Source organism: Gallus gallus, chromosome 5 (assembly GCF_016699485.2).
Source record: "Gallus gallus isolate bGalGal1 chromosome 5, bGalGal1.mat.broiler.GRCg7b, whole genome shotgun sequence".
In the NCBI taxonomy this organism is placed as follows: domain Eukaryota; kingdom Metazoa; phylum Chordata; class Aves; order Galliformes; family Phasianidae; genus Gallus; species Gallus gallus.
This window is the reverse complement of record NC_052536.1, coordinates 5,736,687-5,750,904: the sequence shown is the minus strand read 5'-3', so window position 1 is coordinate 5,750,904 and position 14,218 is coordinate 5,736,687. Positions and strand designations below refer to the sequence as shown.

The 14,218-nt window shown below is 35.3% G+C and overlaps 1 protein-coding gene across 12 annotated transcripts in view; it reads left to right on the top strand.

Annotated features, from left to right (window-relative positions):
* CCDC73 (coiled-coil domain containing 73) overlaps window positions 1–14,218 on the top strand; it is a 78,584-nt gene that overhangs the window by 61,947 nt on the left and 2,419 nt on the right. For all 12 annotated transcript variants that reach the window (XM_040701215.2, XM_040701213.2, XM_040701236.2 and 9 more), the window contains 6 exons: window positions 2,948–3,058; window positions 4,727–4,858; window positions 6,678–6,710; window positions 8,114–8,282; window positions 9,427–10,968; window positions 12,960–13,093. In XM_040701215.2, coding sequence (XP_040557149.1) covers window positions 2,948–3,058; window positions 4,727–4,858; window positions 6,678–6,710; window positions 8,114–8,282; window positions 9,427–10,968; window positions 12,960–13,093 — 2,121 coding nt within the window. The remainder of the gene's footprint in view (window positions 1–2,947; window positions 3,059–4,726; window positions 4,859–6,677; window positions 6,711–8,113; window positions 8,283–9,426; window positions 10,969–12,959; window positions 13,094–14,218) is intronic.

Sequence of the window (14,218 nt, the reverse complement as noted above, 5' to 3'; positions counted from 1 at the left end):
CAGAATTCTCCAGTTCCTTTTTCATATACCTGGCTCTACTAAAGTTTTAAACATGACAAAGCACAGTTGACTGGGGAAAGGTTAGTGTTAGGTTAGTTTTCATAGCGTTTTTAGAACTTTGGCCAGGATTAATTTAAGTAATTCTGCAGTCAAGGGATTGTTAAAAGTAACGTCGTTTACTGTAAACTGTTGTTTATATGTTGGCTTATCAGCAGAAACAGTGAGCCAGCTGGGCTAGGTGCTATTCATACAATACTGTTTTGGAGGTGTATTTTATTTTTTTGAGTTGATTGCAATGACTTTGTAAATAAAAGCAGAAGCTTAAGATAATCGGTTCGTAACATTACTGATAGTTTTCAGAATAAAAGGGTCCTAAAGGATCTTAAAAGTGGGTGTTACATTCTGGTCCTTTCCATATGAACTGTGGACATTATTTTGATCTATCAAAAATATCTGTCTCCATTTAAAAAGTTGTCATAAAATATATGTTGCTATTCACAGCTACTCATTTGGCTGACAGTGTGAGACAATTACTAAGATGTTCCAGGGGATGAGACATTGTTAGCTGCTTATTTTGCCTTGTCATTTTTTTTCTAGTGACAAGTAGAAAATATAAATAGGGATCTTACCATATAACTAATACTCTACGCGCTTTCCTGCTAATTTGAAAGCTATTGCTTTTGTTTCTACCAACTCTGGAATCTCAATATGATGAATTCTGAAGGTGATGCATTATTTGTATTCAACATCATACATCGTTGTTATATTTGTTGACCTTGTTCATTAAGAGAGAATTTATTCTGAAAAATTGAAGTAGTGGTATTACAGTGCCATGAAAATGTATGTGTATATTTTGACTCTCAAAAAAATCCTCTTTATTTTTGGGGATGACTGAATACATAAACTTGCAAGGTAACATCAGGGAGGTTCGTACTGGCCTTTCTTATTCTGTCTATGGATGCATAGTGCTAGGATACCAATGCATTATATCTATTTGTGTAAGATATTGTCGAACAAGATATACAAACTTGAGATGGGCTTGCTTCTGTTGGTCTTGTTTGCAGCTATACAAAAAGCTATCTGAGCCTTGTCTAGGAAGGGGTGCAATTAAGTTATTTTGATATACGTTGAATCACAGGACTAATATATACCTAAGTTTTAATTCCAGTAACTCCACAAGTTATATACATACCTTTAACTAAGATGATTGTGCTGACTCTGGCTTAGGTGAGTTCTGTTTTGCAGTGCTGGGACAATGTTGACACCTACTAAGGGGTCCATCTGCCAGTCATTCCAAGACCTCTCAATCTTTTTGGGATTACTAACTGAATACTTTCACTCGCTATCCCTCGAAATCAGAAACCTTCCACTTCTTGATCTCCAAAGAATATTCTTATTGTTGGATTAGTTGATTTATATATTTATAATGGATGTGGTTTTATTTTGTGCTGTACACCTGTCTCCTAGAATTTCAAGCTTGAGTGGTGTAACAATGCTTAATATTGAAACATTGGGAATGCTCTGTTTGCTTAAGAAAGAAATGTTGTATCTGTTGGCAATTCTAGGTAGGATCTTTAGGATTTTAAGTGTTTACAGTTAGTTAATATCTTTAGGCAGATACTGTTTTCCTGACATCCATACTGCTTCTCTGTTATGTTTAAGAGCTATGCTGTAACACATTCCGCTTCAGAAGAGACTGAATTTGAGATGCATTTATCTCCAGGGACTAAAGAATGCTTTAGTTAGAGAGGAAGAGAAAGGACACTATATGGGACTACTGCATTGTAGAACTGTGTGAAAGATATTGAGCAAGTGTACAATTATACAGTCAACGTATTGTTGAATTGTTTCATCTTTTTAGTTGCATAATTTTGGAGAAAATCATTCGTATAGTTATGAATAACTTTTTCCGTGTGTACAAAAGTGCAAGGTAGTCTGAGTTTTCCTAGTGTCATACCTTTGAAAAATATTTTTATTAGTAGTAAAATAGATATTAAAAAATTGTTGTTAAGTGAATCAGCAAGTAGACTCACTTCTAGTTAAAAGATTAAGTAGAAAGGAAATGGTTTGGAATAATGCCTCAACATTTTTTCTTGTGGATTTCCAAAGAAGCTCAGCAGAGTCATAAATATGTAGCTGGTCATATAGCTACATGCATTAAAGGTATGTTTACATTATCAAATATACCTGTGTCATCTATAATAGGTAATGGATGCAGTAAGTCCTTTATCTTCTGTATTGTTTGCTGTGATACAATAAAAATTCCAACAGTACCTGAGGTGTCCCAGAAGTTACTGTTGATTTATATGAGTGCATTAATTTGGCACAGTTAAGTTCAAACAGTTAACTAAAACAATGTTGCAAGTACAATTAAGATGGTATAAGATCTTACTATTATTTTAATGCATTCTTATTCTGTTTTCATTGTGTAAAATTAATAAAAGGATAATCAGACACATAGTAAATACTTCATGTTCCAATAGATGTTTTTGAAGTTTCTTCAGTTTATAGGATAGGTTAATAAGCAATTTAGGATAGGAAAAACTGGTCAGAAAATCAATTTTTTTTCTCTTTTGCTCTAGAGTAGCTTTTTCTTTAAGTACTTTCTTTAAGGTCTAGATTGTGCTACATTTCACATTTCTCATCTCTGGACTTTATATTACTTTTTTTCAGCACATTAAAACTTATGCAGTGAAACTGAATAATGGCAAGTGTTTTTATACCCTTTTATAGCCATTTCTTTTTTCATAACCTCCCCCTGTTTCCTGTTAGCTAAACTATAAGCACCTTTCTGTTAATTTATGAAAATTATTGTTGAGATAGCACATTATCACTGATCTGTATGGCACTTTCAGCATGTTAGAAGCAAAGGTCCAAGCAACATAAAACACATCAAAATTCATTAATGTGGTATTGATTATTTTTTGGATAATTAATTTTATTGCAGACACTTGAAAGAGATAATGAGCTGCAAAGGGAGAAGGCAAAGGAAAATGAAGAAAAGTTCCTTAATCTTCAGAATGAGCATGAGAAAGCACTGAGAATTTGGAAAAAAGATGTAGGTTTATTAAATTAAATGTTATAGTATTAAAAGGGTTTTGAAATAGTCATCAAGCATTTCAGATAATTCCTAAAAACCAAGAAAATATTGCAGAAATACTACAATAAAAACAACCAATTTATTTTCCAGTAATGCAGACTCATCTAGAAATGAATATTTTTAAAAGGTAGATTTAGGAGAGATGCTGAATTCTATGCTTTAAAAGGTCAGTGCAGTTCTATAAAGCAAGAGCCCTAGGGCATTAGGTGTTGTCTTGTCTTCAGTGCTTTAAAATATTCTGGAATTACACCAAGACATGGAAGCTGATTTAATTTTATGTATTTTTCAGAACAATTTTACACAGAACTTATTAAGGGAATACCAGCACTTCTAGGCTTTCTTTTTTTTCTTTCTTTTACCCTCCAAAAACCTTGAAAAATCAGTAGTCAACTGTTTCATACTTTGGGGGTGAAAAAAATAAAACAGAACTACCCATCTGGGGTACCTGGAAGGTACCTGTGCAGGGCCATATTTCCAAAGGTGGGTGGTCGGGAAGCAACCTCAAACTGAATCTGGTAGAGCTGCTGAAGGTCTGCAGTGAAGCAGAAGTCCACATTTGACCAGAATTATTCAACTGTGACTGTGGAGTGAAAGGTGATTAGATGAGATAAAACCATATTCACCTCTGCACACACCTAAACAATGTTTTATCTGCAATATTTGCCATTCTTTCTACTTTTTAATTATTTTTTAAAGAAAACTTCAGAAATTGCTAATTATTTCTTCTGCATCTACTGCTAGAAAGGTTTTGAAGCTGATAGACTGACACAGGGAGTCTGTGTGGAAATTGTAATCCTGTTGTCCTAATTCCTTGACTTTTTTGCCACTGTGAAGATCACTGCAACCATGAGACTACAAAACAACTGCATTGTTCTGATGCTCTCTGCTCTGAGATATTCAATATCCCTGATTTCTAGCAGTGTCTTATACCATAGTATCCTGTGTAGACATGGGAATTTCCCATTTATTTCTTAGGAATGTTTGCATCTTTGTTTTAGAAGATGATGTATGTCTTTGTGTTTGACACTCCCCACTCCAGCAGCCATTTTTCTGCTCTGGCTAAATTTGGACTTTTAATTTCTTAATAGCATAATCATGGATAGCATTAACATTATACAATAGTTTGGAAATAGTTGTAAATCAAATTAGAGTATTTCTGAAAAATTACTTTGTTTGCTTGCTTGTTTTTGTTTTTACAACTTGCCTTGCAAGCATTTTTCATTCTAAATAGAAAAATATAATTATTGCATACTCACTGAAGAATATTGGTTTCTTGAGGCTGTTACAGAAGTTGTGCCAAGAAAATCCTTTATTGTTATAGTTCCTTGAAAATGTGGTAGAAAATGAATATTTACTAACATGTTTATTTTTGAACAGAAAAAGGGAAAAAAGCTACAAATAACAATCCTGAGCCAATTAATAAAAAAAGATGTTTGTGTGGCATTGGAATGGGATTAAAATCCTGGTGTGAATGAAAAGCTTGAGTTGTCTTTTGTACACAGAATTCCTTATTACCTCTACTTTCTTCTAAGGGTTTACTTTAATTTGCTAAGCTGTTGATAAATAGTGTTTTTGTATTTGAACATGCAATAAGGGTCTGTGTTTGTGTGCTCTGCTTTATTTTAGGAGGAAAATTTGAGAAGAGAGATGGACACTATTAAAAATGAGCTAAATTCCCTTAAAAAGACCCAAGGACATCTTGATGATTGCCATCCTCCTCAGGGAAACCAGCATTCTGAGCAAGTAGAAAATCTGCAGGTAAGTGCCTCTAGTGGCTGCAGTACTTTGCATTTCTTCTTGTAAATGAGTTTAGAGAATGAAAGACATGACAGTTTTTTTAGTCTGGCTCTTAGTGATCTTCCTTTGACATTACTTAAGCCGGAAAGTTTCTTTGATGTAGTCAGCGATCCAAGATCCCATTAAAAGAGCTTGCATTGCTGGGTGAGCTAAGTCCACACTCAGCTCCATATTCAGGATATGTATGAAAAGTAATTAAGTGGTTAAGCATGTGGAGGTTGTCTTCTGAACCAAAAGGAGGAGCACATAGCACTGTAGACAAGTGTTACCCTTAAACTGGATTGCAGATTTATATTCTAGTCATTTATAAGATGGAAAAAACAAGGTCACAAGCTGTAAGAGAAAAATTCCTTGTGTATAGAGTATATTCTGTTATTTGACTGTGTATTGTCTACATTATTGTTCCATTCATTTTTCCACTCAGATAATGGCTCATCCTTCAAAGAAGAAAAAAATCATTTTGTGCCTCTAAATTTTCTCTTTCAGTTTTAGGGAGACACTAGGTAACAACACTTCTTTTGAGGACTAGGCTGTGAATTGGAAGTAAAATGACAAACTGAAACAACCTTAGAATTTGAAAGAACTTAAATGAATTTCTTCACACCTTCATTCAAGCATACACGCACGTGACTACACACACATCTGGCATGCACTTAACAATGTTGTGGAAATTAAACTTGATGTGTATTCATCGTGCAATATCTGTATGAATTCTCCAAGGTATAATGCAAATTGTGTTTCTCGCAAAATCAGTTTCTTTGAATTCAAATATGAATTATATTTAGGATACAGAATCAAAGCGTGCTATCAGACTCCTGTGATGAAGTGTATTTATGCTTACTGAGATCATCCTGTGTGTTTGAAAGTAGATATGCTTAAAACATACGGTTATGAATAGGAGAAAAAAATCAGAGATGTCATATAAATATGTGTCTTTAACTATTTTACAGCGAATTGCCATATCTTTGTATAAGATTTCAAAACTTAGTCAAGTTAGGCTAGGTGAAATCTCCAGAGGAACGCTGGCAAGAAATTACAGGAGCTGCTGCAGATCGTATTGATTATTTTTATTCATGGAATTTCATGTTGTAACAGTAATGAGTCAGGGTCTAAGATAACACAGAAAGGCAAAGTGCTGGCTGTGATTTGGGTGAAGGAATACCACAAGGAAATACGCATGTATATATTTTTACACCTAGTGCAATCTGAAGGCCCTGTGATTATTTGTGGGGCACAACATTTAGCATGTATGTAAACTTCATACTGATCAATCGTGGAACAGGAATTAAACCTTCTTTTGAAAACAAGTATAATGTTAGGTCTTGTTTCAGAGCCAAATTTGAACCTGAATAATTACACTCCTGTTGACTTACGCACTGCAATTTAATTTACCATGCTTCATGTTTAGTTTATTTACTTTATTCTTTGTAATACAGCTGTGTACTATTAGAGAACAGAGCTATACTTAAGTGGCAGATTATTATTGTGCTTGTACGCATACTGGGAGATGTGGTTTTGTGAAGGGTTTGAATTGAGTGGTATGTAATAAGTTGGGGGAAAGGTCATCTTAGGTATGTGTATGTTGCATAGATGTATTTTACTAAATTATGGGAGTGGGGGAATAAAGTCAAATCTCTGTTGGAGATTTTTGATATTTAGGCATTTCAATTTAGGCATCTTAGACCTTATTTTTGAAGGATGTATTCAGTCCATCTGAAAATCTGGAAAGGAATTGTAACCTTTCTCACTTTCTAAAAATATTTTATCATGTTTTTTTCAGATCCATTCAACAGTTCATCCCATAATAAGAAATGTAAGTTGCAGTGTAGCAGTTGTTATATACCTGAACAAACAAAGTTATATTGGGATGCTTTCTGTTTCTGTCTAAATAAACAGATCTTAGAAGCAAGAGATTGTGGAAGAATTACAGCTTTCCTGAAAGAAATGTTCTAGTTCTTGTATTTGAAAAGAAAAGCTTGAAAGCATGGAGTCAAGTCTGCATATAGCCAGAAAAAAAAAGCTAACTAATTAAAAACTTAAAAAACAAAAATACTAAGTATTTATGGTTTCAAATCAGAATCTCTACAAGTGACAGGACTAAAAAAAATTGAAGGTGGACTATTTGGCATAAGGAAAATTTATTTCAGGCCTCTCCTTCATTTGCCATGACTCTTCCCTTCCCCAAATAAATTAAGCCAGGAGCATAAGGATGTTTATGTGACCTGTAGAAAATTGTTTCCTGCAGGTTTCTATTGTATATCATCTACTGCCATACCACTGCGATAATCCAATTTTGACCAGCGGTCTATATGCGCCTCCCTCCATTTTACAATATACTCTGTCCTCCCCAAAGATCTTATGTCCAAGTACAGCACTTGTAACTCCCTCCCACATCCCAACCTTCCTTCCTTCTCTAACACCTCCAGCCACCCAAGTATCTTTAGCTTTTCCTTTCTCCTTTTATGGACTAAGCAGTGCCCCTGCTCCCTCCCACATCCACCTACTTTTATTTGAGCCAGCATGTGCTTCAGCATTCAGCTGCAGATAAAGGATGGATGCTTCTTCTTTTCCTTTTTTTTTATGGGGAAGGGTGGGTGGTTTTTCATTTAGGTAGTTTCTTCACTATTTAGCTGACAGTTTTAACAGACTATAATGGAATTAAATACCTTTCAGGGTTCTAGTCCTGTTGAATTTGATTGTTCAGATTCAAAATCCCCCTGGAGGGAATGAGGAGTGGGCAAAGAGCAAATTCATAAGCCTTATTTGTGTATGAAACTGAGTAAAAAATCCCAGCTGGTTTGTTAGGAGGGAACAAATAAAAAGTGTTAATAGGTGCATGTGAGTTTGCGCATAATTAGCGATCATGCAGGTTTTTTCTACATATAATTACTGAGCAGGTCACTGATTTAACCTGCAGGCAGAGGGTGTCATCCAGTCAGTGCACATAGAAAACATCTTCCTTCCTCTGAAAAACTGACAATTTGTGTAATTTGCTTTTGTGGACTGTGATCAGAAATTAGAAGGGCCTAATGTCTTTCCTGCTCTTCTAGAGTCCTAACCTGCTTTTTTTGTTTGTTTGTTTTTACTCCATTTACATTAACTTTGTATACTTTAGGATAATGGTCTCTGTTTCCATCAGAACTGTAAAATAAATTCAGAATCAGAGACTGTAGTAGGTTATTAAAATATGTATAATCTTTTTCCTTCTTATGCTAGAGTGGTCAAGAACAATCAAAAGGCAGTGAAATACAGGCTATTCAGAAAGAAAACGATTGTATGCCATCTATACTAAGAAAAGACAATAACTTTGGACATGAAGATGAAATTGAAGTAAAAAACACAGTGAGCTTCTCCTTAAGCACTGAGGAGTTACAGATAGAACAAAGTAATAAGATTACATGGATAGAAGAGATAAGTAATATTGTTGATAAAGGGATAAATAATTATAGTATAGTATATGATAAGAAAATGCTTGAATCCCAAATTAAATGTTTTTCTAACAGCAGTAAATTCTTGATATCAGTAATGCTAGTCTGTGATAAATTCCCAGGGCTCTGTACAAAAGCACAGTGCTTCTAGTGGTTGCCCTGGGACATAAAGTAAGCTCTGTATGGTTGCTCCTCAAGCTGTTGAAATATCTTCTCCTACATTCCAGTCAAGTGGGTACGGGTTAGGAGGAATGATGTATACAGAAGGGTTTGGAAGGAAAAGCAAGGAAAGATTTCCCCTTTCCCATAAGACAATAAAAATAGGCCCAAGAGTGCTTGCACTGCGTTTGTTCATGTGGATGATCGTAATACTTTTCTATACAAAATGCTTTATGACTCTAGTAAGTGACTTTTTTTGAAGCTTAAAGACCATACAGTCTTTAATACTTATCTTTGCTGCATTTTAGAAAATAAGTGGAAACTTAAGCAATTGTTAACTATAAAATGATTGCTCTATAGGATCAGTGCTCATACTATCTGCATGTATTTTCAGAAAACACCTTTCAGATAGTGAAATGCTTTAATTATTCCTCCTTGGCTCACTGCCATCAAGTTATAGCATGTTCCTTTCTGTATGAACATAGTCAATTCAGCAGGTTTGGTTCTTATTAACTACACATGCCACTTTCAAAAAGATAAATAGTTGCAGTAGTAGACTGCTTACAAACTTTATATGAATACACAGTGGGTTGATTAAGTGTTACGATTTCCCAAATAAGATTTTTAATAATGTAAATACTAGCTGGGAAATATTTAAATAGATTTTCAATACAATCAGTAACTAAAATGTACAAAGTGATAAGATATTTTCTCTTTGAACAGTTTGTGTTTTGCAAATTACAATAACATAATATTTATCTTCAGTAATTTTTTTCTATATTTTTAATGTGGATTGAAATATTACTGTAATGTAAGAGAAGAAGAATCTGTATCGATTCTAATCTTAAGTCAGTATTTCAGAAATCTTAAACTGTAAAAACAATGTTTTATTTAATGTGTTGGTGATCCATCACTAACTAGAAAATGTACTTACTCTAACAGAGTTACAAGTTCTTGAGAACGGTTTTAAGGATGAGATTAACGTAGCTAGCCCTTTGGAAGGAAAGGAAAGGGAGGTTTCTCCCAGGAATACCCTCTGCACAGATACTGATTTAATTACCCAAGGACAGAACTCAGAAATGCATGTCACTGAATGTAAAGAAGCAGAAAATCTAGAAACAACGTGTAGAGTGCTACTGGAGGGAAACAGTGCAAATTTACAACAAAAACTACAGGACAGCACTGGTCCAGCAGCACCACATCACACAGAAACAAGCAAGGTACTTCTAAATGCTGCTGACAGAGTAATTGTCAGTGATAAAAATGCAATTCAAGAGATGAACTCTAGTAACCAAGAACTGTGCAGTACTACACATGAATCAATTTGTACTAAGGTAGACAAGAACTCAAGTATCATAGAACTCAACAGCAGTGTTCTTACAACCAAAGCATCCAAAAAAGAGTCTGAAGCAGCTGTCTGTACTGAGAAGAGTGCTGTGTGTGAAAGAAATACAGATAATCATCAAGTGAGTGAATTCCATTTTGGCATCCTATCTTATCCTAAAGAAAATTGTCAGACAGGATACCAGAAATGTAGCTTGCTAAACAGTGACAACAATGTGGACAACAGATTGTGTAGAATAGAAAGAAGCTTGTTAAATCTGAGTGGTTTACCTAGAGATAAATTTCCTTTTAAACAGACTCATATAGATGCTGAAGACAAAAATTACAATGATAATGCTGCAAACATCAACAGAAGTGGTGCACTACGGCATATTGGTTTTCCAGCAATGGATGCTCAAAATGTACTAGCCATTTACTGTGATAATGCAAGTACTGATAAAGCTGCAAAAGAACATAGTAGTAACATGCCTTTTACAGGTACTTATAATTTATGCCCTGAAAAAATAAATAAAGGAATAAATGTGGATGATGTGCACAGCAAACAACCTGAACATGACAGTACTGAGCAATCAGGAGGTGACGAAAGTATGTGTACCTTGAATGCTGAAGCCATGTCTCCAGTAAAGGCTCATGATCTTGACACAACTGTTCAAAAAGTCCCAGCAGATGGAATTGATGTAGACAAACTTAATGAAGAAATTCAGATACAGTCCATCAAAAATGGACATTCCCTGGACATCAATGATGATTCAATAAATAACAGTATGTTAAAACAGGAAAAAGACTCGGTGCACAGTACAGTTCCAGGAAGGAAGTTTGCTGAGGGTCACCTGAAAGAGTCATGCTCTTTACCCATGAGAACATCTGGAAATTTAGTAAATGTAAGTGGAAGGTCATCCTTTGATCTTTCAAATTCAGATAAAAAAGCTGAGAAAACTTCAGTATGCTTCAAATTTTTAGGCCTTAGTTCTTGTTCAAGAGTAAATCAAATGAGAAGTCAGGCTACATGGACTTCATCATCCCAGGAACCTTCCGTTTTGAAAGAAAAACTACCATGTCTAGTGGAAAACAAAAAGGTGCCTTCAAGAGAACTGTTTCAAAATGTCAGTGAAAATGTTGGCAGGAAAGAAACAGGACCAGGTGAGAAAGATAAGTATTGTTAAGTCTGCACTGAATATGTTTTTTAGAAATTTAGATTTTAATCCCTGTATGCTGTAATTTTGGAGAAACTTTTTTAGTCTGTGAAGAACTGAAAGCCCCTAGATCTGTTAAAAGTGGAACTTTGGATGCTTAGATGTTTTTCAGAAGAGCCAGGACTACATTATAGGGAGTGTGTGTCTGTTTCATCTTTGCTGCTTGAGTGGATGAAGAGCAGAAAGGACACCCCACCCTGCCCTTCTCCCCTCCATAGTTTGGCAGCCAGTGGCAACGACATGGAAAACTAGCAGTCTGATTTCCTAATATTGTTCTGGTATTATGAATTTAGGTTTATGGGTTATTTTGTTCCCGTAGCCAGTCTCTCGCATACTTCTGTATAATGACACAATTTTTTCAGTTCAGTTCTGTTGAGTTCCAGATGAGCCTTTGTCACTAAAACAATAGTAGTGGTAGCAGCACCTCAAGATAGCGCATTATTTTTCTTAGTAATGTGAATTTCAGAAGCAGTTTCAAGGAAATCCATGCACAGTTATGTGATATTCCACATGGATTCATGGATTTTTTTTTTCTGCAGGGACAGATTGTGCTATCTGAAATTAATCCATGTGCTGTTCCTTCTTTTCTTGTATGCAAAGTAGGGTAATTCCAAGAATTGAGTCTAACAAGTTCATCCAAAGGAGCCAGTGGAGATTTGAATATGACTGTGCTTCCACAAATGAGTTACCTAGTGACCAGTACAGTCACCAGACGTCTTTAATTCTGGCAAAACTTCACAGCTGAAGATCTTGGGTTGGGTCCCAGATCTGCCTCTCCCTCTCATCGTACAGCCTAATTTATATAGGCCCGTACTTCTGCTTGCCTGCCTCTTGTAGAGCAGAAAATCTTACTGACAGGGAACCTAAGAATTAGTCATTGCAGTACACTCAGCACTGCAACTTCCAAGATTTATTGCGGTTTTTTTCCCCAAATGGCAAACCATGGGTGGAATCAGTGTGGATATGTTCCTATTTTTGCTTTTATTTTTCTTCATCAAGGCACAGCTAGCCATGTGAAACACTGAGCATTGAAGTTTAGTAATCCTGTTTGAGGGAACTCCTTTTACTGCCTAAGGGCAATGCAATCTACTATTTATACAACATTTCTGGTTCCAGCAGCCACACTGCATTGAGTGGAGGAATTAACTGAGAGTGGGCACAATCTTCCTGGAGAACTCTCCTATTTGATTCTGCAAAGTAATGATTTTACTATTTTATCTGTAACTGACAGGCATCTGTGTTGCGAAAAAAAAAAAAAACCAACAGTGCCTGTTTTCATTATAAGTAATTTTGAAAGTATGCTTGTTCTCATTTTGCAAGTAGTTTGGTGTTGGCTTCAGTGGAGTCTGCTAACGGTTCATAAAGCCACCGCAGGACTCGAGCCTTACACTGCTACAGTTGATCTACTGATTTGTCCTTTATACCTTTAGTAGATAGCTATAGCATGATCTCATGAAATATTAGGTTTATCTATTTACAAAAAAAGACTTCTTATTATAAAGATGTTGTCTGTCTAAACAACTTTGTATTTAAAATGTTCTTATTACAAGTTATCCTGCAATATTATGTCAGGATGCCAGTAATTATATACTTTAAAATCATTATCAGGTGAGTCTTAGAGGTGTACTGTTTAATAAAAGGTATATTCAGTTAGTATACTGAAAATGCCTATATTTTGTATAAATCCCAATTTTCATAGCGTTAACTTAATACATGAAAATGACACAAAACATCTTTAACTGGAATAGGAACGTACCTCATCGTTGCAGAAGAATCTGAAAGAAAAATGAGGGAAAAGCCTGCAACAGAGATTCAATGATTAAAACCAAAATTATTATTTTTTTTTTAAGATCAGAGGTAAACCAGAAATTTAGTTACTTTACAATTAGTGCCTAGAGACTAAATTGCAGTTGTTACCATTTCCTTTTCGTCAATCAGGTTCCACCAGTTCTAACAGAGCCGCCGACACTTTGAATACCTCTAGAATCCACCGAGACCCCCAGGGAGACCCTACTGAAGAATGGAATGCTATAGCAAAGACTTTTTATGATTCTTCTTTTCCCACAGAACATGTAAGTCAATTAAAAATACTGCGGACCAGACCTCAGTGAGCTAATTCCACAGATATTTGTACAACTGTACGCATCTGGATACTTTAAGACTGAGTCAATCTCCAAAATAATATCAAAAGGGCAACTAGGCACCATTTTTCACAATTAAGGCTGATAGAAAGCAGCAGGAAAAGTCACAGCATATGAATCAAACAGATGCTAACCAGTCTGTATGGGAGGGGAAGAAGAGGGTAGTTCATTGTGTACCTTAATAAAAATCATCACCTAGAGATTTTTCTTAAAAAAAAAAAAAAAGTAGCATGGAAAAGTATAAAAACATTGTTTCTTTATTTGATAGGAACATCTTATTTTTAAATATGTCTGTGAATGGCTTAGAAATTCAGCCGATCAGTTCATACCATGCAGCAATTACGTAACACCATATTTTAAGTTATCTTACTGTTTTAGTATTACGATACTACATGTGTGCATAAAGGCAGATAATGGAAAAGCAAGCTGTTGTTTTCCAGTAAGGCAAGTTTGTTCAGAGTGGTACTGGCAATGCCTCATACTGCATCTTAGATCCATGTTAGATCCTAAACATAATATTCAAGAGCAATAGAGTAATTTACAACTGCAATGAGCCCCCTTTTCCGGAAGAGGTTCTAGAGGAGGTTCTCAGTTTGGGCTGTCTCTTCTGAATGAGGTTTGAGATCAGGATGCAGATATAGTATTTTCAGGAGACAAAACTGGCTGATTTTTACTAAGCATAATCAGTTCTCTATGCTACTAGCATTCATGTACTCTGAAATTAAGAAGACTGTTGTTATTAAATTACTCAACCTTCCTAATGTAACGATACTTGAGCATGAGAATGAGGTAGATTTTCTGCAAAATACCAAGCATGGTGATGATACTGTGCCTCCTGCTTTTTTTTTCTCATTGAGATGGAGCCAAGAATTGATGAGAACACACTTCTTGCTCTTCCTTGCTTTGTCTTCTGTGCCTTCAGCTGAGAACTTCTGGAAAGGGGTGGACTAAAGTGCCTAATTTACAGCAAGTAAAAAGCTGTATTTCATTATCTGATGGTGGTTATACTACTTCATCACCTCCAAATTAAAGCTCCTTATGTGCAGGCTAAGTAAA